This window comes from Myotis daubentonii, chromosome 12 (genome assembly GCF_963259705.1).
Source record: "Myotis daubentonii chromosome 12, mMyoDau2.1, whole genome shotgun sequence".
NCBI lineage: Eukaryota > Metazoa > Chordata > Mammalia > Chiroptera > Vespertilionidae > Myotis > Myotis daubentonii.
The window spans coordinates 39,279,143-39,305,284 of NC_081851.1; the positions used below are offsets into that span (position 1 = coordinate 39,279,143).

Consider the following 26,142-nt stretch of genomic DNA (forward strand, 5'->3'; position numbering starts at 1 on the left):
CCATGCAAATGTCCCCTGCAGGGGTATTCATAATGGTCAAACTGGAAACAGTCCAGGCTCCATCAGCTGCTGGATGGTAAACACAATGCAGGATCGCCAGGCTGTGCAACACCACCCCAGAATAAAAAGGAATGAGGTACTGACACGTGCTACACATGGTGAACCTCAAAAGAGTTATGCGAAGAGAAGAAAGCTGAATGCAAAAGACAACGTATTATGAGTCCATGTACAAAACATACCCACAAATGGCAATCCTCTAGGGACAGAAAGCAGATGAGTGGTTGCCTGGGCTGAGGGTGAGAGCAAGGATTGACTGGAAATGGCAGGAGGCAACCTTCTGGGGGTGGTAAAGCTGTTTTAAAACTGCTCTGGACTGCCCTGGAATGGTGTTTCTCATAGTTAGAGCCAGACTGCAGACCAAATGGTCTCAGGTTCAATTCCTGGTGAGGGCATGTACAGAAACATTCGATCCCTGGTCCCAGTTGGGGTATATGCAGAAGGTAGCCAATTGATATGTCTCTCTCACATTCATGTTTCTCTCTCTCTCTCTCTCTCTCTCTCTCTCTCTCTCTCTCTCTCTCTCTCTCCCCTACTCCCGTTTCTTCCACTCTTTCTAAAAGCCAATGGAAAAAATATCATGGGTTGAGGATTAACAACAAAGACACTGCATTGTACTGATGCTATATGTTATAAATTTACTAAAAATCATTGAATTGTACACATAAAACAAAATAATTTATGGTATTTAAATTGTACCACAATAAAGCAATAATAAGGAAGATCAAGAACTATATCTATTTAGCTGCCACACACACACAAAGGAACCCACAGTGGAAGCAATGAGGAGCTGAACAGCCTGTATAGAAAAATAAGGAATAATTCCTAAGTCATTTTATAAAGACCATCTTAAATAGACCACACACCCCCTGAAATTTGAGATCTGCCCCTGTTTTGTCACTCATGTATCCCAAGTGTCTAGAATACTCCTGGGATGCAAGGATAGTTTAATATTAGGAAAACCATTAAGTGATTTATTAATCAATGGGTAAAAGAACTAAAAAGCCATATGCTTTGAAAAGACTGTGAACTTACATTTGATAAAGTTCAACATTGATTTGTATCAGAAAACGAATTATCAAGAATACTTCCTTAGGTGGTAAAGAATGTGTCTCTAACCAGCAGGAGGGAATTGAGAGAGTACTCTACGTCCTTGAAAATTCAACTACTGAAAAGTAGAAGAATCATAAGTTCTTAGGAATTAGCTCAAGTGTTTGGTATTTTAGCAGTGCAAGGAAAAATGATGTACAGGTGAGACACTTCAAAGAAATAAAAAATGACACAGCAAAAAGTTTCTGACATTTCTACTATCTCATATAATTGGGAATTGTGGAATGTGTGAAAATTTCTATCCCTGTGACATTTTGCAATGCTGTTGAAAGTTTTTATGGTATGACAAAAGAAATCATTCTAAAATTTAGGAAACATACATAGAAAAAAATCAACAGCAATGCTGTGCTTAGAACTGCTGACTTGTGGGACATTATTGAGAATTTACTTTGTCATAAAAGTATGTTGTTTACCGGTGTTTCTGTTCATTGCAGGCTACGTTTTGCAGTACATGGGTGAGGCTTTGCAGAAGGCAGAATTTCCCCTGTGATTCTGCCGCTGACATCCTGCCTCCTCGTCTAAGCTGTCAACGTTATCAGCTGTCTTGGGGGGGGGGGGGAATGGCTTGGGGGTTTCCTTTTATCACCCAAGGTTCTCACAGAAATGTTAGGATTTAGCCTGCATGCATCTGTGAGCAACCAAAGTGTCTCTGTCCAACTTGGGCTTTCTTGGTCAGACACAGGCCTGGCCCTGATATGCCTTGATGGTTCTCGCGCCTCTACACCAACTCTCATGCTGCCCATGGAAGAACTAGAAGAATGTCGTTCCCCTTTCTTTTTTCTTTACCCACGTGTTTGCTTTCAGCCGATGGTCACTTGAAGGATGAACTAAAACACTGCAGTCCTGGATGCAGAAGCTGAAGAAGCAGGAAGCTCAGACAGACAAACAGGAAGTGGGAGAAGGGAACCACGGACAAGTGACTTTGTGACTGACACTGAGACACCAGGATTCACTCCCATTTTTGAGGACCTCTGACCTGGCACATCTTATGGCACACGAGACCTTTTCCAGGTGAAAACTAATTGCAATGTTTGGGTGGGTTTTGTTTTAAGGGGACAGTGTTACTAAACCCCAAACATGCACTAAATACAGATTCACCCAACAAAATAATTGATATGCCTTATAACAAACTGTCGTGGGCACATTTAGGAAAGAATTCATAATATTTTAACATGAATTTTAAAAAATAGAAGAAAGGATTTACTTTGTGTGCTCAGGAATGAACCATTTATTCTCCTTCAACTCCACCCTTGCCCCCTCTCCTCTTTCCTAGCATTATTTTATTGTACCGACTATGATATGGCTGACTTCAAACCGAGAGAAGTGGGAGGAGGCTATATCCGGGCTTAAGAGCAGTCCCTGAAAACATCTCTTCCTTTCACTATATGGGAAGGTAGTTTCAAAATACAAATAGAAAAACACAGCCAATTAATTGACCTGAACGTTAAGTTCCGTTGATACATAGCTCGAGTTTTGCTGTACGAATGTATTTTTGAGGAGATGGGCTTCCAGAATGCCTTTCCTACTTGTATAAGTTTGCGAAAGAGGATTGAGAGTGTTCAACTATAAAAGTAGCACTGACTATTCCAGTCTCCCAGCACTTTCCCCTGCACAATAAAAAAAAAAAAATGCTTTGGAAAATGTGACTTTTGTGATCTTTGGGAGGAGGCCTGGGAAGGGAGGGCTGAGGTTCACAGTGACACAGGAAATCTGTGTTTGTAATGCTGAAGTGTGTGGGTGTGTTCACATGGGCAGAGCTGCAGAGGAACAACGAAAGAATATGTTTGCAAACCATTGCAGAGGCTGAATGAGAGGATCAAAGAGTCTTTACCATGTATGAAACATATTGATATCTACACACTATCCTGGGTTGGGATTCTGGAAAACAGCCCTTGACATCAAACGTACAGTCTATGAGAGAAAAATGTGACATTGGGATTCATCCAAATAAGAAGTGTTTGCTCTGTGAAAGGCACTAAGAGAATGAAAGTGAGCCACGCACAGATTGGGAGAAAATATTTTCAATCACTTATGTGGCCAAGGGAATTATATCCAGGATATCTAAAGCATTCTCAAAGCTCAACAATAAGAAAACAAACTGACTTTAAAGACAGGCAGAATATTTGAATAGACACTTTACTGAGTGAAAAGATGCTCAATGTGATTAGTCAGCAGGAAGACAATAAGTAAGACCACAATGAGACACCACTGCAAGCATTTTAGGATCACTAAAATAAAAGTTAAAGACAAAGCAACAATCTCAAGGCCTGGTAAGGATGAGAAGCAGCTGGAACTGTCGTATATGGCTGGTGGGAGCACAGAATAGTACAGCTGCTTTGAAAAACAATTTGGCAATTTCTTACAATGTTAAACATATGACCCAGCCGTCCCACTCCTCAAAATATACCCATGAGAAATGAGACTTTATGTTCACACCTGTGATCACATATTTATAGCAGCTTATTCATAATTTCCAAAAATTAGAATCAACCCCAATGTCTTTCAACTGATGAATGGCTACATCCATGCAACGGAACACTAGGGACCAATAAAAAGGACAAAAATGTGTGTATTTAAGCAATAACATGGATGAATCTCAAATGCATTCTGCTGAGTGAAATAAATCAGGCTCCAAAGGCTACCTACTGTGTGACTCCATTTATATGACATTTTGGAAAAAGCAAAATGAGAGGGTTGAAGAACAGATGAGTGGTTACCCAGGACTGTGGCTGGTGAAGGGAGGTTAACAAAAAAAGAGATGAAACTGTTCAGTATCTTGGTTGTGGTGGTTATCACACGACTGCGCACTTGCCAAACTCATAACTGCAGACCAAAATGAACACATTTTATTTGATTTCAAAACAATTTTTTTCATCTGCTCACATTTGTTACACAGAATCGTCTGATATTCTCACCCTGTCCTGACCTTCAGAAGTTTCCATAGCGAATGCAAGTTCTGAATGGAAAACAAGTGATATCTACCACTTCCCAGTGACTTGAGTGAGGTGTATGGCCTCAAAAAACATGGAAATGTGGGAAGACCAACATACCAAGCTAAATCTCCCCAAGTTGTAAGAGAACAGGATAACAGAGTTGGTCTCTGTGCCCCTACATTTAGCTTGTCCCTTTCCTGGATGTTAGGGAAGGCCAGGCCTGCCATCCCCAGCAACAAGCCCACCGTGCTCCTCACACAGATTATTCACTGTGGTGTCCCAGGCAAATAAGAGACTAGAGCAAGGGATGTTTCATTCCACACACACAATCTGTTAATTCCAGTGGTACTGGTTTCAGCATAAGGGATAGCACAATGTTGGCAAGATAGTGGGTTTAAAGACCCTGCAAAGGAATTCTCTTGGGGAAAGTAGTAGGAAGCCCACTGGGTAGTGTTCAGGAGACTTGCTATCCAGTCTCGGTTATGCTGCTAACTTGCTGTATTCACATAATTTCTCCACGCTTTATCATTGTCTTAGTCAACAAATGTTTGGCTGCAAGAAACAGATTCTGAGTCAAGCTGAGTTAATATAGATAGACTAGAGGCCTGGTGCACGAAATTCATGCCCTTGGGGGGAGTGGGGGTCTCTGGGGGAGGGTCTTTCAACCTGGCCTGCATCCTCTCACAGTCTGGGAGCCCTCGGGGAATGTCTGACTGATAGTTTAGGCCCATGGGAGCGGGCCTAAGCCAGCAGTTGGACATCCTTAGTGCTGTGCCACTGCTGTGCTAGCCAACTGTGAGCCTGGCTTCTGGCTGAGTGGCACTCCCTCTGTGGGGGCGCACTGATCACCAGAGGGCAGCTCCTGCATAGAGCATCTGTCCCTCGTAATCAGTGAATGTCATAGTGACTGGTGATTCTGCAGTTTGGTCAATTTGCATATTAGCCTTTTATAATATTAGATAGATAGATAGATAGATAGATAGATAGATAGATAGATAGATAGATAGATGATAGACAGACAGACAGATGGTTTTTATCCCCTAGGGGACATTTGGCAATGTCTGGAGATATTTTTAGTTGTCACAAGAGAGAGGGCTGCTACTGACATTAACTGAGTGGAATCCAGGGATGCTGCTAAACAGCCTACGATGCACAGAGAAGCCCCAGACAACAAAGTATTGTCTGGCCCCAAATGGCAATAATACTGAGGTTGAGAAACCCTGATATAAATATAGACACATACATATCTATCGACAGGTAGATAGATAAAGCATGTGCATGTGTGTACAATTATTTAAGGATAGCATATTATTTCAAAAAATCTAAGAAATGTTGAGAAAAATAGCATGGCTTCAGAGGAGTAAAAATCAAAGTAGATTTTGCTAGTGATGAGCTCTTACCAGAGCTCAAGGGCCATCCTGTTAGTGCCCTGCAACTTGCAGGGCTCAGTTCCAAACACCCATTCTCTATGGACTTCAGACTGAGAGAAAACAAGATAGCTGCATCTTGAGTCAGCTGCCCACCCTGCTCCAGTCAACACTGTCCAAAGTGTCAAGGTTACAAAGGCCACACCTGTGGCCACCCTTGGAGACTGGGAGCCCTCTGAGAGCAAGAGCTGGTGAAACAGCCCCAAGGAGCCCTGTTATATTCATCCCAAAAAGTGACAATAGCGCCACCTCTCTTCTAGAAGCCTACTGCTAAACAAAGGGCCATGGGCCTCAGGTCACCTGGAAGGAGAAATAACAGGTCTCTCCTTGAAAAGGAATTATTAATCTGTCGTTTCTCCCCTTCCGATCTTGCAGAACAGTTTGCAATCTTTACACTGCTACAGAACAAACAAAACCGTGACTATGTTCCACAATTTGCATGGCTGATTTCATGCACGTTAATAAGTTTTTCTTCTTTGTGGCAGGTCCAAGTTTCACACCCTTTGAGCTGAGAGGATGCGGAAGGTAATTTTTCTGCCTGCCTGTTATAAGAACCAAGTGAGATCATAGAAAGTGCGGTAAATCACTGCCCAACACAATAAGCAGAGCCCCAAATGCAATCATCCACTGTACACACACGTCAAATTATTTTGAAGCTGATGAAATGGTGGCATGAACCTGCTCAGCTTGCCAGTGGCCGCTCCAGAGGTCTGGCTGCCCCAACCAAACCACTCCAGCTCTGGCTGATGTGCTGCCATCTGGTGGCCATGGGCAGCTTCATTTACACATCAAGGAACAGGATGCAGTCACGTGGCTGGCTAGAACCTGCATTTCAGAAACAAGAAGCAATTCTAGGAATTTCTCAGTTAGGGGTCAGCATCCTATTGGCCCCAGCCAGGAAGACTGGATCAGGAAAAGACTGTGGACTAGGGAACCCATGGGGTGTTTTCCCACTCAACCATATGGAGGCTTCTCTCTTCCATTCACCTCACACTCTCCACTTTTCCCTTCTCCTTTTACCAGATCCTTCCATCTGCGTGCCTCTGTCTTACTCGCTTTGTCTTTCCTCATTTCCCCCTTTCCATGCTGCTCCTCACCACTTATCTCAGCTACCTACTTATACCAATCTACCATATGAGAACACTGATGTAGAACCTTAGTATTTGTATTTCTTGAGCAAAGCTGCCTTGCACCTGAGTTAGGAGCTCCCTGGATACTAAAGATGTTGAAGAAAAGAATTTGTTAAATAGAAGAATTTAGAGGGACCCAGTGAAACATTTGTGTGGGCCCTGGGAACAGCTCTGGCCTCCAGGGCATGTCACAGTCCCAAGTGGTCTAGAAGGCAAGCAGGATCCAGGCTACATGTGGGCATGTTCCCTTGGCCAGACACCGCACCCCATGAGGAGGAATACAGCAGAAGCTGGACCCTGTAAGATCTGGGTCTCTGGATGGGGGCCCTCATTGCCCAGGGCTATGGGTAGTACTGGAGATGAAGATGTGGGTAGGTGAAAGCACTTGGTGGCAGTAAAATGAGGGGGTTCCCACTCAGTTGAACATATGTTTTCTTTATGAAATATAAAAGTGAGAGTGTTGGTGGGAGGAGGTGGTAAGGTCTTGAGGAGAGAAAGAAAAATAAGTATTGGGGAAAAGGAAAGTAAATTCACTAGGTAGGCGTAGTGTGCTTGTCTACCTAATATGTTTGGTCACAAATTTAAGTGAGTCCAGGTGATTCGTTTATCTCATGTTCCCCAGCCATGCTCAGCTGCCCAGGTACAGGCACTGAGAAGGTGGACCATTGGTTAAACAGGTTTACGGGTTTTTCCATCTGGTTAGACAGCAGGAGAGAGGGGCGGGAGATTTGAGGGTGTTTATTCAGTATTTCTACAATGCCGGAATTAGGAATCTACACTAAAGGGGATGTAATGGATGACTGGTAGTAAAAAAGTCACAGAACCATGGGAGCAGTAGCTCCTTGAGATCAGAGAATTGCTGAGTGGGTGAGCTGGGCTCATAGGGTGTGGCAGTCACAGCGTGGGAAGCCTGAAAACAAGATTTCAGAGATGGTACAATTATAGAGATGACATGGTTTACTTATGAGTATGAGTGGCCGAGCTGGTTGGAGGTCGTATTACTGGAGATGGGGCCATTAAAGGAGAAATACTACCAATAATAAAACAACAACTGATGGCCGGGCACTATGCTAAGTGACTTGTACACACATTACTTGATTCTTATAACAATGTTATAAAGTGGCAGGACTACTTGTTTTTCAGATGAGAAAACTGAGGCACAGATAGATTAATTACTTTCCCAAATTCCAAGAGGTGACTAAAGGCTGAGCTGGATATCAAATCCAGGTTTATCTGACTTCAAGGGTGGTGTTCTTAAGGACATCCCATCCCCCTACACTCAGGTTTGGCTTCTTAGCTAAGTGGAGTTGAGGGGGAGGGGTGTGTCTCCAATCAAGAAACACTTTTTATCTGGAACCTCACTTTTTATCTGTAAAGACACAAAGATGACTAAATCATCATTCACTTTCATTATAACCCTGGGCATTTCAGGCCACAGAAGGATGAGATATGGGATAACTTTGTGCTGGCCAGAGACTGGTTAAATCCAGGACTTTCTGGAAACAAACCAAGTTGATCAGTAGTAATACAACTACTGTACATTGTCTGTGGCCGCCCTCTATTGGCCATTAAGCAGAATAGCAATCTGAGATTGACAATGTGTTTTTTGGTAGACTTGAATTAAGTGAAATAAGCCAGTCAGAGAAAGATAAATACCACATGATCTCACTCATTTGTGGAATATAGAGAACAACATAGACTGATGAACAGGGTCAGATCCAAAAACAGAGAAACAGCAATCAGACTATTAATCCCCAGAGGGAAAGTAGGGGAGGGTGGGGGTAAGGGGAAGAGATCAACCAAAGGACTTGTATGCATGCAAATAAGCCTAACCAATGGACATGGACAACAGGGGATGAGAGCATGAGTGGGGGGGTGGGGGGAGGATGGGGGGTTAATGGGGGGGGATGATGACACATTTGTAATTCCTTAACTAATAAAGAATTTAAAGATTTTAAAAAACAAATTAAAACTTGCCTCTTGTATATATTTAGAGGCTATAGCTCCCGGGAGGCAAAAAATAAATAAAATAAATAAATAAATAAAAACTTTAGTTACAGAACAAACCCTGTGTCAGCTTCTTAAGTGTCATAATTGCAATGGTGTCACTTAGGAATTGATTATCTTCAGTGGGAGAGCTCCACTTCCCTCTGAGCATCTCTTCAATGAGACTGTGAGCTGCATGAGGTTAAGAGCTTGATCTTTTTAATCTTCTTACATTAGTACAGTGCCCAGAGTACAGTAGGTGTTTGATAAATGTGTCAATCAGAGTGGAAGGAAAATGAGCCACATGGCATAATTCCACAGAAGAAGGAGAGATTAATTCTACCTGGGCAATCCAGGAAGTCTTCCAGGAGGAGATGAGTGGTGGTGGCCATGGTGATGGGGAGGGAGTGGTAGAGTTGAAAAAAGAAATCCAGAAAGCAGAATGGCAAACCTAGGAGTCAGATATAGATTCCACAGGGCAGGGGGTTTTGTGTGATTCTGAAAAGAAATTCCCTGCCATGTGACTGACAGGTGTGGCTCCCAATCCTTCCAGTATGAACAAGAATGAAAAATGTCATAAGCACAGATTCAGTCTGTCATTAACATGGCAGATTCAGGTAGGCTAAAGAACGAATTTGAAAGGACTTCTGGCTCAGCCAGTGTGGCTCAATGATTGAGCGTTGACCTATGAACCGCAAGATCACAGTTCAATTCCTGGTCAGAGCACATGCCCAGGTTGTGGCCTCGATCCTCAGTGTGGGTATGCAGGAGGCAGCCAATCAATGCAATCAATGATTCTATCTCATCATTGGTGTTTCTATTTCCCTCTCCCTTCCTCTCTGAAATCAATTATTTATATATATCTGAAAAGAAAGAACTTCTGACTTGGGGTTTGAAAACACACATCACAATATAAGGTTTTAAAGTTTCCCCATAATTGCACTCTTTTTTTTTTTCACCTTAAACTGTGTGACCTCACTGGAAATTTAATTCAGTAGATATACACCTATCACAATGATGGCATTATTTTCTCAAGATACTGGTTTTTATACTGAGTGTCTCATATTGTGGAAAACTCTGACTCTGAGACAAACTGGAATGGCTGGTCACCGTGAGACGGAGAACTGAGAATGGCTCAGAACGGGATCAGTGCCACATGAAGGGAAGGCAGGGTGGTCTCAGAACGGAGCACAAGGACCCTGGCTGAGCCCTGGGGTGACAGCTGTGCTCTGTATCTATTATTATCATAATTGTGTGTGTGGTGAGATTTCTCACCCACCGGCTGTGGATTTCTGGGTTCTAAATGACCAAGTGAAGAGAATAAATTCCAGGCAGAGGTCCTCAAACTTTTTAAACAGGGGGCCAGTTCACTGTCCCTCAGACATTCCACACATGCACACTGCGGGCCCGGGACAGTCGGCTGCTAAGCAGGACAGGCAGCGGCGGCAATAACACCCGGCGGGCCGGATAAATGTTTTCGGCGGGCCGCACGTGGCCCGCGGGCCGTAGTTTGAGGACCCCTGTCCAGAGGATAGTGAGAGAGGAAGAATACACTCACAAGAACCCTTGAGTAGCAACAGCAGAAACTGGGGCCAAGGAAACGAAAGTCTCATTTTGAAGGTCCTGCTGTTTTCTCACAATTATATCTAAAAATAAGGGCCTGGAAATGAAGAGTAGGCCACGTGCAGGACTCTTACAGTAAATCAGAAAAACAAGTCAGCGGCTGCTGCTGTAACCCACATGTAAGTGATCACAGACATTAAACCGTGGCGCCAGGGAGACCCAGACAAACAACATTCAGCTTCACTCCAGCGGTCAGAGGTCCACCGGACAGCAGGGGAAAAGCAGCTATGGAGGAAGCCGCTGATCAGGAATGGAGGGTCTTCCAGGCGGCGCACAGCCCACAGTCACTTTTCCTACCCAAAGGAAGGGAAGCTGGAGGAACTGCTCCCACCACAATAGCTCAGAGACCGTGGCGTCTCTACGGCCAGCATTCCTCAGGGAACTTACAGGAGCCCCTCATTACTCTATTGGAGAGTCACAGCTCAGGCGCTTTACTAACTTGGGGATGAAATGGCAAACAAAAATAGAGACAGAGAGAGAAGAAAGAAAAACAAGGAGAAAACTGATATAGCTCCATAAATATGATTGATACAGTCGTATGCATTAAGGCTGGCATATTCAAACAGTAGAGGTAAAAGGAGTAGAAGCAAGACACGGCCCATCAACCACAGACCAGCAGGGTGGCTGTGGGCCAGGAAAGTGGATCAGCAGATGTTGTAAACACTATTTCTCTAAAGAAAAGAAAGAAGAACTAAACTGGAGTAAGACAAGCCAAGCTCTAGCACTGTTGGCTGTGGCTTTCACCAATGACTTAGGTAGGAGGAGCTAATATCATGCCCGCATTGTAGCAAGGCCCATAGTGGTGCTATGATGGCAACTGATGTTAATGAAACACATACCAATAGTGTTTCTATAGGAAGTGTTTGACAGAGATCATCTCCTTTAATCCTCACAATATCCATATTTCAGATGTGCCCATTTTCCAGATGAAGAAGCTAAAGATGAAGGTCACCTAGCTAGTGATTAGTGATAGTGGGATTCAAATTTAGGCAGTTTGACTCCAAAGCTAGCTCTCTAATACCATATTATGTGTAACTGTCTCATTTTATTGTAGCTAGTTCAGACTTTGTCAGAAAACTTTTTGTTAAATTTATAACATTATTTTAAAATATTGAGGAAATATTCTGCATCTGTCTCAAAATCTTTCTACTGTAGCACTTCTTCTTTCACTTTGAAACTCCCAAACCAACAAGGAAGCATATAAATGGTTCACAAGCCATAGGCCAGAGACCCAGAGTAGAGTATCACCGGCCCCCTCTGGAACTAAGATCTGCGTGTGCACATTTGGGGAGGGGGGATGGGCAGCCGAGGGAGGAAACAAGGGAGTGAAGCAGTTGTGACCTGAGTTAGTCACAGTTCTGGTGCCGGACACCTCACAGCTTATGGGGATATGTGGAGGCACCAAAGTTGAAAAACACTTTCTTTGGAAAGATAGAGGTGTGAGTGAGGGGGTGCTGTCAGAATGAGCAGTCCACTATTGAGGATGCTCCTGGAAATGGACCTATCATATAGAGGTGAGCAAAGAGATGCTTTATGAATAAATGAATGAATGAATGGAATGCTCAGTCTCAATGGACTAAAGATACCATTGTTTTATGCAACTCCAGGGAAAGAATATGAGTGCTCATAGCACCGTGTTTTGATTTATGAACTGAAAATTGTAATGTCTAGTTGCTACTAATAAGTATGACATCTACCCACAGGATACCTGAGGAGTTGTGGCTACCGATATGCCTATACTTCCATGCTCTTCTTAAAGTAAAAGATGTAATGGGGTTTTCATATTTAAATAGAAATTTTATTTACAACCAAGACATAAATATATTTCAAAGACAAAGGAAAATATATTGTGATTGAGCGCCAATTTAGCTCTGAGCTTCCATTTAACTCTGAGTTTCCTGGGAGCCAAGACAAAATAAGAAGCACAATAAATTGCACAGAATTACCAGAAAGGAGGAAGCATGGCAGCCCCTCAAAGGACACATAGCACTTCTGAGCACTCAATTCTCAACAAATTTTCTCACGTCAAGTCACACATAGGAGAGTGGCTGGCATTGTCCATTCCTTGCTCTCATGTTCACAGAACACTCAGAAACAAATTCCATGAAATCACTAATTGCAGTAATGGTTAAAAAATGAGGGTGGAACATTAAAGCATAACTCAGTGCACCCATACTGTGAGGGTATCAAGATAATGTAGTTTGATCTGAGGTTGGAAATGAGATTATCTATTCAAAAGGAAACACATGTTTGCTGAACGCCTAATGTATGTTATGGGCATGAAATATTTTCTTCCTCTCAACATACGCGTTATGAATTCTATTCAATAATTATGCTAAGCAACTTGCCCTTGGGATTCACTGAAAAATCGCAGAAGGGTCCCAAGCTCAGGCTCTCTTTTCTGTAGCCCACAGCCTCCTCCCCTCCCACACTCCCATCAGGAAGAGCCAATGGGCAGTTCAGTGCCTTAGACAATCTTGTCAGTGCAGCTTTTTCCAGGCTATTCGAGTTTATTCTCTCCAGGAAAGGCCGAGAGCACTGGTGTTAGATATTACTGATTAAGGACAAACTTCTTTGTTGAAAACCAAGCCATCTGTTGGTAGGGTCGACTCATATCATGCAAGTTCAGGAGCATTCATTGAGCTCACCTCAAAGGAAGCCCACAGTGTCTAAAGTTATGAGCCTCTCTGTTTAAACAGCTTGAGGAAGGAGTATGATACTCTCCTTCCAGTGATTTGCAGATTTAGGGACCCCCAGAGGACAAGATGTCCACACTTGTGGCTAAATCACAGGGAGGAATTGGGTGGTTGTAGGAGAGCCTCGAGTAGAGAGGGCTCCAGGCAGATGAGAAAGAACAGGGAACTGAAAGAGATAAGTGACTGAGGTCTGGCATGTGAGAGTGTGCGTGCCTGAGGGGGCTGGTGTGGGAAGAGACAGGTGGGAGGGTGAGCAAGGCCAGGGCGTAGGACTTCCGGTTTAATCCCTCCACAAGGAGGAGCTATACAAAGTTACAAAGTTTTTTCTTCTCTGGAGAAACAGAGACTGTGTACAGGAAAACCAGTGTGAGAAAAATGGCAAATCCTAGATTCACTGAAGAACATACAAATCTAAATCTTAAAGAAAAGAAATGGCCGTGGTGGGAAGAATGGTGGCAGGACCAGCTCCTGTTCATAGGCTCTGTCCTGCGGCTCCCACGGCTGCTCTCAGCCCAGTGCTTGTCTAGATGTCTTATAAGTTTTCTCCTCATCTGTGCCCCTAATAGCCAATGAGCCCTGCAGAAACAGAGAGCAGGAATGCTTTTTTGTTTGTAAGATGATTTTTTGTTTTCTAAATAGTGTCCAAAGAGGAAAAAAAAAGTTTACAAGGAGAAAAATGGTGATGAGTAAAGCATAAGACAAGAAATGTATTTTCTCTCTTTGTAACTTCCATATCTCAGTTCCCCTCTGGGGAGTCTACAGAATTTACGGACCATCCCCTGGATGGAATCACTCTGATTGAATGGAATCACTCCCATGGTATTTTCCTGGCTCTCCACACTGCCCTGTTGTCTCACTTGCTGTAGCCACAGCTGGGTTTCACTTCAGCTCTTCACACACTCCCTTCTCTTGTATCCAATTAGCCGAGCACAGTGCTGCCCCGTGAGAGGTTACACTTCTTTTCTTTCAAGTGTGGGAAGGAACCACCATCACCAACTTACTCTTCTCGGTTAGTGCTTGGATCTTTCAACCCCCATAGAAGGCACTGGCTACTCGAAGGGCCATGCTCCAGCTCTAAAGGGGACGGGTGGTGTCTCCATAGTTCTCCCAATAGACACTCTGTGCACATGCTTTATAAACTAGACCAGAGACGGCAGACTGCCATGTCTGGGAGGCACTTACAGCTGTGTATACCAGGCCAGGACCATGCCACATCCTCACTCTAGACCAGGGGTGGGCAAACTTTTTGACTCGAGGGCCACAATGGGTTCTTAAACTGGACCGGAGGGCCGGAACAAAAGCATGGATGGAGTGTTTGTGTGAACTAATATAAATTCAAAGTAAACATCATTACATAAAAGGGTACGGTCTTTTTTTTTTTTTTTTTTTAGTTTTATTCATTTCAAACGGGCCGGATCTGGCCCACGGGCCGTAGTTTGCCCACAGCTGCTCTAGACCCTTTATCAGAGATACATGCACTGACAGACACTGAGCTCACCTCTGCCAACCCAAGTGTATCTGTACTTTGTCCATGAGGGATCAGCAAACAGGATTTTGACTTCCTGTCATCACTCAAGTTGGCCCTCTCTCTCCTGATGCTTAGAGTAACATCAGTCCCTGCCCCCCAGGTGGCCAGGAGGCTCTCAACCTGGGCAGTCAGAGGCATGTGCCTTTTGGAAAGAACTTAGTTTATGCCTAAAGGTAAGTCAGTGACAACATAGGGACAGACATTTTTACTTGAACAGAAATAAAACAGGTATGGACCTTAAGAGGAGCTCCTCTGTGTCCGTGTTCACTATCTGAGGAAGGCATGTTCTTGTCCTGGGCGCTGCTTGCACGTGTGTAGACCTTTATCCATCAGGGACCGGGAGCTGCTCAGGGAGTGCAGAGGCTTCGGCCACAGCAAATGGACAACATTTGGTCCAGAACCCAGGCCAGACCAGGTTAGCACATTGTAAGTTTCACAATGCTGAAAGCCAAACCAACCAGCTCACTATAGGCTGGGTGGAATAGTTCCATGTTTATTGTATTACTAGAGGCCTGGTGCACGAAATAATGCACCAGTGGGGTCCCTCGGCCTGGCCTGTGGGATTGGGCTGAAACTGGTTCTCCAACATCCCCTGAGCGGTCCCAGATTGCGAGAGGGTACAGACCAGGCCGAGGGACACCACCAGTGCAGGATGGGGCTGGGGAGGGACACAGAAGGTTTTTCAGCAGGGGAGGGACTGCAGGAGGGCTCCAGGGCATGTCCGGCCCATCTCACTCAGTCCTGATTGGCCAGACCCCAGCAGCAAGCTAAACTACCGGTCGGAGCATTTGCCCCCTGGTAGTTAGTGCATGTCATAGCAAGCGGTTGAGTGGCCTTAGCATACAATTAGCATATTACATTTTGATTGGTTGAATGGCCAACTGGATGACTGGATACTTAACATATTAGGCTTTTATTATATAGGTTTCCTATTCTGAAAAATATCCATTCATGTTGTTTGTTAAATAAGACTTCTTTAAATACGAATAATAACCTGCATTGAATAAAACCATATGGTTTTATAAATTGCTCTAGTTATGAAGGTCTTAAGTACAAAAGTTTTCATTCCCTTTACTCTGATTTTCTAAGGGACAGAACTAGACCCAGTAACAGACAAATTATAATTTATCAGATGGAAAAAAATTAAGTGGAGAAAAACCCACCACTGTTGTCATTATTCACTTTACCTTTTGGAGACTAGAATAATGATTTTTTTGTTTCTGAATAATTTTTTTCAACATTAAATTTCAGAGGGAAGAAAAGTTTAAACCACCCCCCTCATAGTCACTTTCATTACGTATCTCAGAGTCACATGCACTCTAGGGCCTGTTCTGCCCTACTTTGGCTGGGGGAACTGAGAAAAAAGAAGAAGAAGAAAAAAAAAGATGTGCCTGTGACTGGATACAATGTGGGTGGTCCTGACATTCACCCAGCAGTCTTCCAACTAAACACTCCCAAACCACAGGCAGCAGGGGCTTTCCCTGTGTGGTCAATACCCTCTCAATAGGGCGCCTACATGCCAAGCACTGGATGCCAGACCCCCCGGACAGTGCCAGAAAGGATGCTAAGTCCCACAACCCACCCTGCAGGGCATACAATGGATTAGGAAGACATGTGAAAGAGTAAGAGTTTTGAGTAACAGTGTGAGAAAGCAGTGGAAGGTTGTCACAATTTTCATTGTTGGACTAAAATGAATGATCGAGAAGCAAAAGAAGAAATGTGTGCCCTGGGAGCCGCCTCAAGTGAAGTTGGTTGGTTCTGCATTTCCCTTTCTTCCAGCCTCCACCAGGATCCATGGGTCACAGGCAGGGGAGCCAGGGTCAGTTCCTCCCACCCATGTCAGGTCCACGGTGGTCGTCCCCGGGAAGCTCTCCCATCCAGCGGGCCCTCCCCCGATCTCTGAGATGGGAGTCCAGTGGAGAGTCCCTCCCCCACTCTCAGACACTTTCACTTTCACAGCAGCCCTGGCTCAGCACCCACAAGATTTAGGGGAAACTGGAAGCACAGATCACCAAAAAAAAGAAAAGCCTGGGGCCCCTTTCTGGGCCACATAATGAATCCGTTTCTTGCTGTTTTCCTAAGCAAGTGCAGAACCCGGCATCTTCTGCGGGCTACTGCCCTTGCCCCTGAAGCTCTATCTTGCTAAGAGCCTCTTGAAAATTTACCTGGACAGTGAATCACGAGGTAATATCTGGCTTCCAGCCCCAAGTGACCTTAAAGTCACACTGTTTTGGTGATCATCTCCTCCAGTGGTTCTCAGCTAGGGAAGGTGTCCCTCCCCAGATGTCTGGCCATGTCTGGAGACGCGTCTGGTTGTCACAACTGGTGGTGTTAGGGGGTAAGAGGTGCTATTATCATCCAGTGGGTGGAAGCCAACGATGCTGCTATTGTGTTATAATGCACAGATCAGCCCCCATCACTAAGAACTACCCAGACCAAAATACCCATAGTGTCCAGGTTGAGAAACCCTGATCTACCCTGCACTAGGCCAGGCTGGAAAAACCACAGGCCATTGGCTTCCCTGACATGATTCCCAGCTCCACACATCTTCTTAATAGAGGCAAGTTTCTTTGACATACAGGGTGGGGCGAAAGTAGGTAGGTTTGTAGTTGTTCGTATGGAAAATAATACAATAAATAATAATCCAAGAATAAACTCTGTGCTTCACATACTCACAACTGTATACCTACTTTTGCCCCACCTGGACACAGGGCTCTGGAGAGGGGATTGGAGGTCCTATGATTCAGGGACTCTCTCCCCTTGGAGGCCTCAGCCTATAATCTGAATTCTCGTTGATGGGACATTCATGAAAGGTATTCCGACTGCAGTCCAGTCTCTAGGGATGACAAACTTATAAATGGCCTGGATAATGACAAGCGCTACTTTATATTTCATTATAGAAGTATGTTTTATTAACTAGTACTAAACGATATCTTCTGCTGGTAATCAGTCATTGATTCGGTCAACAAACATCCTCTAGGACCAGGCACTGTGCTCTATTCTAGATGAAAGGTAACTCTCGGAATCTTCTAACTTCAACCATAGCCCCTACAGCAAGACCTCATCCGGTGGGATGGAGAGGTGAGTGCTTGTTAAACTGCAGATGCTTGGGCCTCCCTCCGGAGATTCTGAGTTCACAAGTCAGGATGGTGCCCAGGAATCTTCATTTTGAGCAAACACTTTAAGTGACTATGATACAGGCTACCCATGGGACCATGATTTAAGGAACATTGGTAGAAAACATAAAATCTACCCAACCTAATCCCAGGCCTGAGAAAATGCAGACCTGAGAGCTAATGTAATTTTCTATAACCCTGAAAAAAAAAATGTAACTCTTTAATCATCTAATCATTCCTTGTCTCACATTTCCCATTTTTAAACAGAAGGCGAGTAAGACCTGTCAAACACAGATGGTGAAAGGGTAGAATGACCTCATGTAACCAGAAGCAGGACACCCAAATGGAACAGAACCATAGAAGTTTTACTTCTAAAAACAAATGTTTATGACATGTAACAGAATGTAAATCAACCAAATACATTGGTTAGGAGAAGAATCTCTTGCTGATGTAAGACATACATGCTAGCTACTCTCTGAACTGACATCGGCATGACATGACTCCTGGCTTGATTAGGATTAACCTTCCTGGTTACCAAGATAAATGGCTTCTCTCAATTTTCTTTCAAATCCTTTCTCGGACCTATATATTAACATTCCATTATGTGACTTTGCAATGGATCACTTATTTTAGCAACACGTTAACCACGATTAGAAGCCCAAATCTAACGTTTGTTCCAAGCCATTAGAAACACCTTAACACTTGTCTAATATCAAGGCAGTTATCTCACCATATGGGTAGAAGAATAAAACACAAGGAATCATTTTTGGCCCAATTGCTCTACCTAAATTACTGTGATCAATTTAATAGTAGAAGAAACGCATATAGAGAAACACATAATAATAGTTATATAACAGATGGAAGTTAGGGTGTCACTAATTAATGGGAAGAGGTGTGGTTTAAGGGTCAGAGAATTCAGAAAACATGCCAGCGTCCCTTAAGATAATTAATCTAAAATGCATTGCTCTTTTTCAACTTCTCCATCTAAGAATTCCCTTCCATCCTGTCCCTTTAACTAAACTTATCTTTATTATCTCTCCACATGTCTCCATGTTGCTGTCTTGTCTACCTTGTTTCCTTTTGCTGCAAGGCTCAGCTGCACCTCACCCCCGAGCCTGCCGAGAGGGCCTAGAGAGCCGGTGGACTCATGGAACAGGCTACCTTGACTTTGATCGCAGAGCAAGCACTTCAAAGACCACAATCTGGGCTCTGACCAAAACCCACTCCAAAAATGGATGTGTCCACACAGGAGGGGAATAATCCTTCCATGATAGAGAAAAACTTACAGTTTTGTGTGCGATCGGTAGCTTTAACCCATCCAAAGTGACCCAGATCCCACACACCAGGGAGCTCCATTCCACGGCCACCTCCTAACAAAAGAGAAGCCCCTCTCGGCATTTGGAAACTTTGAGCCAACCTATCAACTTGAATGCAAATCTCCCTCCAAACCCAGATTTGCCAAGGCCCATTTTTAGGTAAACTATTCTCTCTGCAGACCAACATGCAAATGGTGGGGGCTCAAGTAGAAGAGCCACGAAGGCAGCAAAAAGACACGGACCGTACCTATTTTCCCAGCCTCTCCTTTCAGGTTGAAATCCCAGTTTCTTGGCAATTTCAGGGACATTTTGCTTCCGGTTCTGGTGAGCAGCTGCTGGAGCGGTGAGTCTGCCTCGGTTCAGCCGGCCTTTCCAAGCTTTCCCTGTGGCTGTGGCTGGCGCGTGTGTTTTCTCCTTTCAGATTGCTTCACGGGCGGTCTTGGGTTTGAGGTTGATTTGCCAGCGTGTGTCCTCCTCTCTCTCGGATGAAAGGTCCAATCATCTGTGACTTGGGGGATGGCACCCAAACCCCCACCAAACCCCACCCACAGCCCCCAGGGGCTGGTATCTCGTGAAGTGTGCACCCTGCTTCTCTTGCTTTCAGTTTTACCAGAAATATCCCAGTTGCCACTTCGCTCTGTGTCGTGGGAAGCAAGGCCCCTGGTTGAGAGAATCTCAGGCCTCTCTGAGGCGTGGTCCTCATAAACAACGCTGCTGCCTCTCGGCTTTTTTTTTTTTTTTTTTTTTTTTTTTTTTTTGTTAACTGTCTGCTTCCTTGCATTTGAGGAAGTGGTGGCTGCTCCGTGTAGATGATACATTCTGAACACTCTTTCTTAAGAAGAGGTTTTTTGGAAATGCTTGCATAAGTACGATGAGTGCTTTTACACTAGAAGGCTAGAGCTTTGATTACAAGAAAAAGAACATTCCAAGACTCTCGCCATCTACCTCTAAGCTCTCCTCCTCACCACATGGATGAGGCATCCAAAAATGATCAGACAAGCAGCATCCCCCCAAACCTACCTTCCTTGACATGTTTCCTGCTCCACGGACCACATGGTAAGTTCTCCACCTGCTCAGGATAAAGGTGCCAAGTGACCTCGGCCTGATCTAGGGAGGGTTCTCACGTATGTAGCTAGTAGGTTGGCTTTCGATGGGGAGACCCTCGCACATGTTATAATGGTTTTTGGCATTCTGTGCAGGGTGTCGGTTTGGGAATCAGATCAACATGAGGTCAAAACTCAGTTCTTCCACTTCCTAGCTCTGCAGCTTTTAACAACTGGCTGAATCTCTCTGGGCCTCAGTGTCCTCAGTGGTAAAATGGAGTTGATGATAACCGTGACTGCACGGAACAGCGAAGGCACCCAGCACAGAACTCGACACACAGTGGTTGCACCACAAATGTTATGTCAACCCTAATTCTCTTTAGCTCAGTTCCGTGACAGGCTTTTATAGGCTTAACTGAGTCACGCTAACCTAGTCTTTAAGTATTTGGCCCCAGAGCCAGACCACCTGTGTTCAAATCTTGGCTCTCCCACTTTCTTACTGTGTGATGAAGGACAAGTTTCTTGACCACTCTGTGCTTTAATTTCCTCAAGTGTAAATGAGGCAAATAATAGGGCTGCTTCATAGGGCTGGCGTGGGGCCTTATTAGATAGCAGGTAACAGAGTCACTGCTGGCTAACATGCAAGCTACACATCGTAGTTCATTCATTCTTGGACTCTCCTGGAGGACTCTGTCATACTTTCTTCTTCACCTCCCATGAGCTCACTATTTTGTTGGTGACCTGGCTTCCAGTTTCATTGAGAAAGTTGTTGCAACTGGAAGAGGATGTCTGCAGGCTGCCACCCCCCTGCATGTAGGCCCACAAACTCAGCCTTCTCCCGGTCACCGTGGGTGAACCAACTGTCATCACACCTCCATCTCTACAGTATCATCAATTTCTTCTTTCGCCTGGATCACTCCTGTAAGCATTCAAGCTTGTTATTTTTTTACCCATCATGTAAACACGCCTCCCTTGGTGCCAGTTTCCTCTCCGACAGCACCGTTTCTCTCCTTTGTTTCTCAGCAAAGCTTTGGTATGAATTGTCTACACTTGCAAATGTCTCTGCTACTATTCTCTTCGAATGCCCTCTGTTGATGTGTTTGCCCCCATAACTCCACAGGATATACTCCTATCAAGGGGATCGATGAGATCGCTGCCAGTAAACCCACTGGTCATTTCTCCATGTCATCTCACTGACTTGTCAGCTTTGGACACATTTGATCCTTGTCTCCAGCTCTGAGCCTCCTTCTTGGCTCCCAAGACTTTTCCTGGCCTGGTTGTCTGCCTGCCTTTCTGGTTGCTCCAGCTCTGTTTCTTTGCTGCTTTCTTCTCATCTCTCTGGCCTCTAAATATTGAAGGAAACCAAGATTCGGTGGGCTTCGTTTCCATCCACACCCACACCATGTTGAGTCCATCTGTCTCAAAGCTCTAAATGTCACCTGTCTGATGACTCCAGTATAGATTTCCAGCTAGACCCTCCCCTGAACCCCAGATCATACATATCTCTGCCATCTCAAACTAGACATGTCTGAAACTTCTATTTTGGGGACCAGGCTGAAGAAAGAGTGGTGACCTGAGGCATATTCTTCTCATTGTGAATGAAAGGAGCGTAAGAGGGAAGAACCACACAAGTATACTTAAAGCCTCTGGTCACAGCATGTCTGCTCATATTCCAATGGCTAAAGCACATCACATGGTCAAGTTTAAAGTCAGTGAGGCAGGAAGTACACCCTCCCTGAGGGGATGGGAGAAGGAGAAGGCAGGGAATATTTATTTGCTGATCAAAACTCCAACCCATCACACCAACCCACTTTACCCAGCTACCCTCTGGTCTCCCCAGGGCTGCAAGACTCCTCTGAACCTGACTCAGCCAACTGGAAACTTTGAAGCGCCCCTGCCCCCACCTTCTGCATTAGTACCTGCCAGACAGAAACACCACTGCTCCTTTTTTCTGCCCTGACTTGGGTTGGGGTAGTAGATAGCTACCCTGAGCCCCAGCAGCATCTTCACTATCCAAAGTTTCAGTCCTGGGACCTTTAACTCAGAAACTCTGACAATATTGTGAAGCAGCACTTAGAAACATATAGGGAACTTCCTTTACTGTTTAGGGTGGGTTCCTGTAAGTCTTGGAAAAACTCATGATTGAGGGGGAAGTTGGTTGTGAGTACTTGGAAAAGGCGATCGGAAGAAAGGCACCCCCGGAAAGGCCTAACACAGCAGCCTTCCCTCTTGAAGAGCCCCCATAACTCCACAGGATGGGTCAGCCAGCTGCCTGGCTAGGGGTACAGGGCAGCTCCCCACTGCAGCGCCGCTCCCCTCATCCTCTCCTCCAGAAAATGAAGAACAAGATGTCTTATCTGGTCCCAAAGCTTCAATCAGCATCTGCAATAGCAAAAGCAAAAATTCATTCATCTATTTGCTTATTGAATGCTAATCATTTATTGAGGAAGGACTTGAATTTGCTAGACACGTTCACGAACAAGCAGTCTTGGTTTCTGCTCCCGTTCAGCTTACTGTCTATTGAAAGAGAAGCACAATTAAGTACATAGTTAAACACAGCATGAGAAGGGTTATGTTGGGGGAACTATAGAAGTTTATGTCAGAGGGGCATACTTGGGACTTGAGGAATGAAGGAAGGCTTCCTGGAGGAAGTGTCTTTTAAATTAAAGCTTGATGAATGAGTTATGGGGGCAAGAAGATTGGAAAAAGGCTTCCAGACAAAACAAACCGCACACAAGAGGCACAGAGGCAGAAAAGAACTCATCAGGTGGCTCCTGAAATGGATGAAAGAGTTGAGATAGAGGAGAGATGAAGCTGGAGAGACAGACAGGGCTGGACTGGGGCAGGATCCCTGGTAAGCCTTGGTAAAGAGTTTTGACTTTACCCTGGGACAGGGATGATGAGGCTGTGGCCGTGTGTAGGGAAAGAAGGGAAAACAACTCAAGAGCACCCAGGTGGTAGGATTACGAGCCCCAGTGAATTTCTACCGCAGGAAAGAGACATGCCCGCAGCCCGGAGGATTGGAGGCTCCAGTCACAGAGATGGGCAGGGCACAAGGTGGAAGACTGCTAATGAGGAGTGGGGTGGGCTGTCAAGGTGCCCCAGGTAGAAGATGCTGGGCTCAGTTTGGGAAATGCTATGTTTAGAGACCTAAGGGGCACTTAAGTACAGACGTCCTGCCGGTATATGAACCTACAGCTCAGTAGACATTCATTTATTTATTCATTCATTCATTCACTCACTCCATAAACATTTATCTGGGACTGCGCTGGATGCTGAGTAAACAAGGATGATTAAGAACCTAATCCTCAAATGACTCATGAGAGAGGCCTGTAAACATAACGGCAGTGCTGTTCCAGGTACAAAAATAGTGCACGCACAGGGCGGGGTGAGAGCGGGAAGGCTGAATTCTGCTTGGGTGGCCAGGGATGGCTTTCTGGGACAGGGGACCCGGGAGAGAGCAGCCGGGCAGGAGGCAAGGTGGGGCGTGGGAGGAGGATGTGCTGGGCCGATGGAATAGCAGATCGCTGCTAAGATGATAAATCCTTTTAGAGAAGTACCAGGAATGGTGTGTGGCTACAGGACAAGGATGGAGGAGGGGACAGCAGAGGTGGCAGGGGCCGCTGGGCCAGGGCCTCTGGCACTGGCTGAGGAGTTGGACTCTATCCTAAGAGGCAGTCATTGGAGGAGTTTTTAAACAACCTTTTTATTGTTATTTTTACCATTTTAAACTTCTATGCAACTTTATATGAGCATAAAGAAAATGAAAATCATTGTTGCCATTTAATGTGTAATGAAAATTTTTCCCATTCTCGGTTTCCATCTCTCTCACTCTTTCTGTTTATCTGAATATGTAATATATGTATATATGCACTTTTAACTTTATTAAGAAATAATTGACATGTGTAATTGTATATGATTAAAGTGTCCAATGTGATGATCAGGTATACACATAGACTGTAGAATGATTACCAAGATCAAGATAATTAACACACTTGTCACCTCACATAGTTAACAATTACCCTTTGTGTGTGTGTGTGGTGAGAATGTTTAAAATCTACTCTACTCTCGGCAACTTTTTAAGCACACAGTACCCATATTATTATAGTTACCATGCTGTACATTCAGTCCCGTATGTATGTGTTTTAAAATTTAAAAATGGTAATTGTACCAGATCTCACTTATATGTGGAATCTCATGAACAAAATAAACTTACAAACGAAATAGACCCAGAGACATTGAAGCATGCAACAGACTGAAGTATTTCAGAAGCAAGCAGAGGGGAGGAGGGGGAGCAGGAAGAAATTAACCAAAAAACTTATATACATATATTCATAACCCATAGACACCAACAATAGTGCCGTGAAGGCAGGATCTAAGTGGAGGGGTTAATGGGGAGGAGGGGGGGAAAGGGAACATTTTTCAACAATAAAGATAAATTTTAAAAATAAAAATTAAATTAAATTTAAAAATAGTGTGCAAGTTGTGTTATAAACTCTTATGTTACCTTGACAAAAACAGATCTGTCATGAAGCATATTCTAAAACATCATTATTAATAACCTCATAACCTCACAGTTTTTAATTATGTGATGACAGTCCTCAACACATCTCTGTGTCATTGAGCATTTGAGATGTGTACACATTTTCACAATATTCGTGTACAGATCTAGGTTAATTCATTCTTCCCCTCCCTGCCCCCAGGTGAACTCTCATAGGTAGAAATGTGGGAAAGTGAATTAAGAAAGTTAAGACCTGATATATATTTCCAAACTATCCTCCAGAAGGTTCTGCCAGTTTATGTCCCATCAGTGATACCTAAGGGGCCCAGTTCCCTCATGGTCTCATTAGCAGTTGATATTTTTAAATAAATCATTGCCAATTGTTCAAGCAAACAATTCTTTATCAAATAGTGAAACTGAAGTTATTTTTTAATGTGCTTACTGGTCATTTGTACGGGTCAGATATGGCTAGGTGTCCATGTGTCAGTGGTTTTGTAGGGAATCTGCAAAGCAAGTTTTCTTATGTCTTTATTTGTGGCTTTCATTCCACTCACTCCAGGATCTCCTTCAGAAACTCCCCTTATCTGCATGCTACCTCTCTACTCTGTTGCCTCCATCTTGCATTTCACCACCTGTGCTATTGTCCTCTGCATTTTGACACAATTTGTCATGTTTGTTCCTCATCTCACTGGTTTTGCTTTTTAAGAGCTTTCTTGAGGTACAATTTACAGGCTATACAATGCACCCATCTAAAGTATTTTATACTGAATGGGGTTTAGTTTATTCATAGAGCTGTACCACCATTACCCTGATCAATTTTAGAACATTTTTATCGTCCTTAAAAGAAACCCCAAATTCCAGGATTCCCCCGTATGTGTGTCCTGGAGTGCGGCATTTGGAAACACACACACACACACACACACACACACACACACAAAAGATCTTTTTCATATGGATTTTAATAGTCTATATCTTTAAGAAAGTTAAATTTAGAAAGCACAAGTTCAAGGCTTTATGCCCTTTCCCTTGGCTATACAGAGAAAACAGGAATAAATAAACAAACAAACAACCTGGCAGAGGAAGAGACTTCTGTCTTCCGAACACTTCGCTTGAGCTCAGGGGACTCGGTCAGGAGTCTGGGTTCAGAGCCTCCTTCCTCAGGGGCCTGAGCAGTGAGGAGGTCGTGCCTTGCCTCAGTACTGATCTCACCTCTGCCAAGTCTCTGATGTTGCTTCTGATGGCTGGTCACAGTTTGATAGTCTATTAACCTCTGCTTTCCCTAACTACCCCATAGCTCCGCCCAAATGTAGCTAGAGTCCTGCCCAGCAGCTGCCAAGGCTCTCCCTGGAGGAAGGCTGTTCCATGGGTCGTGGGATTAGGGAGAGAAATGTCTCTTTCAATATGAAACTTGTTACCCAGGGATTATAATCAGAATAGAACCAGAGCTAATCAGGGGGAAATGTCTCCCACATAACACCTCCGTTGGGCCACTGATGTGGATTACATTCTATCATGAAGTTGCTGATACTTGACTGCTTTTGACCTGTAAAAACAATGATTTTATATGGTTCCATGTAAGGTGCCTACTCTGCCTCCTGCCACTCATCTGCTCAACAAATATCAGATGAATCGTTCACCTATTACATTCCAGGCCTTTCTAGGAGCTGGGATACAGC

General features: G+C 44.3%; 1 protein-coding gene across 3 annotated transcripts in view; it reads right to left on the bottom strand.

Annotated features, from left to right (window-relative positions):
- Positions 1 to 19,603, bottom strand: part of ARHGAP25 (Rho GTPase activating protein 25) — a 76,188-nt gene extending 56,585 nt beyond the window's left edge. For 2 of the 3 annotated variants that reach the window (XM_059659578.1, XM_059659577.1), the window contains exon 1: positions 18,893 to 18,995. In XM_059659578.1, the coding sequence (XP_059515561.1) occupies positions 18,893 to 18,962 (70 nt within the window). In that variant the 5' untranslated portion in view covers positions 18,963 to 18,995. Of the gene's footprint in view, positions 1 to 18,892; positions 18,996 to 19,169 lie in introns of those variants that run through there. The other variant, XM_059659579.1, reaches the window with a different exon arrangement.
- Between the last annotated feature and the right edge of the window lie 6,539 nt (positions 19,604 to 26,142).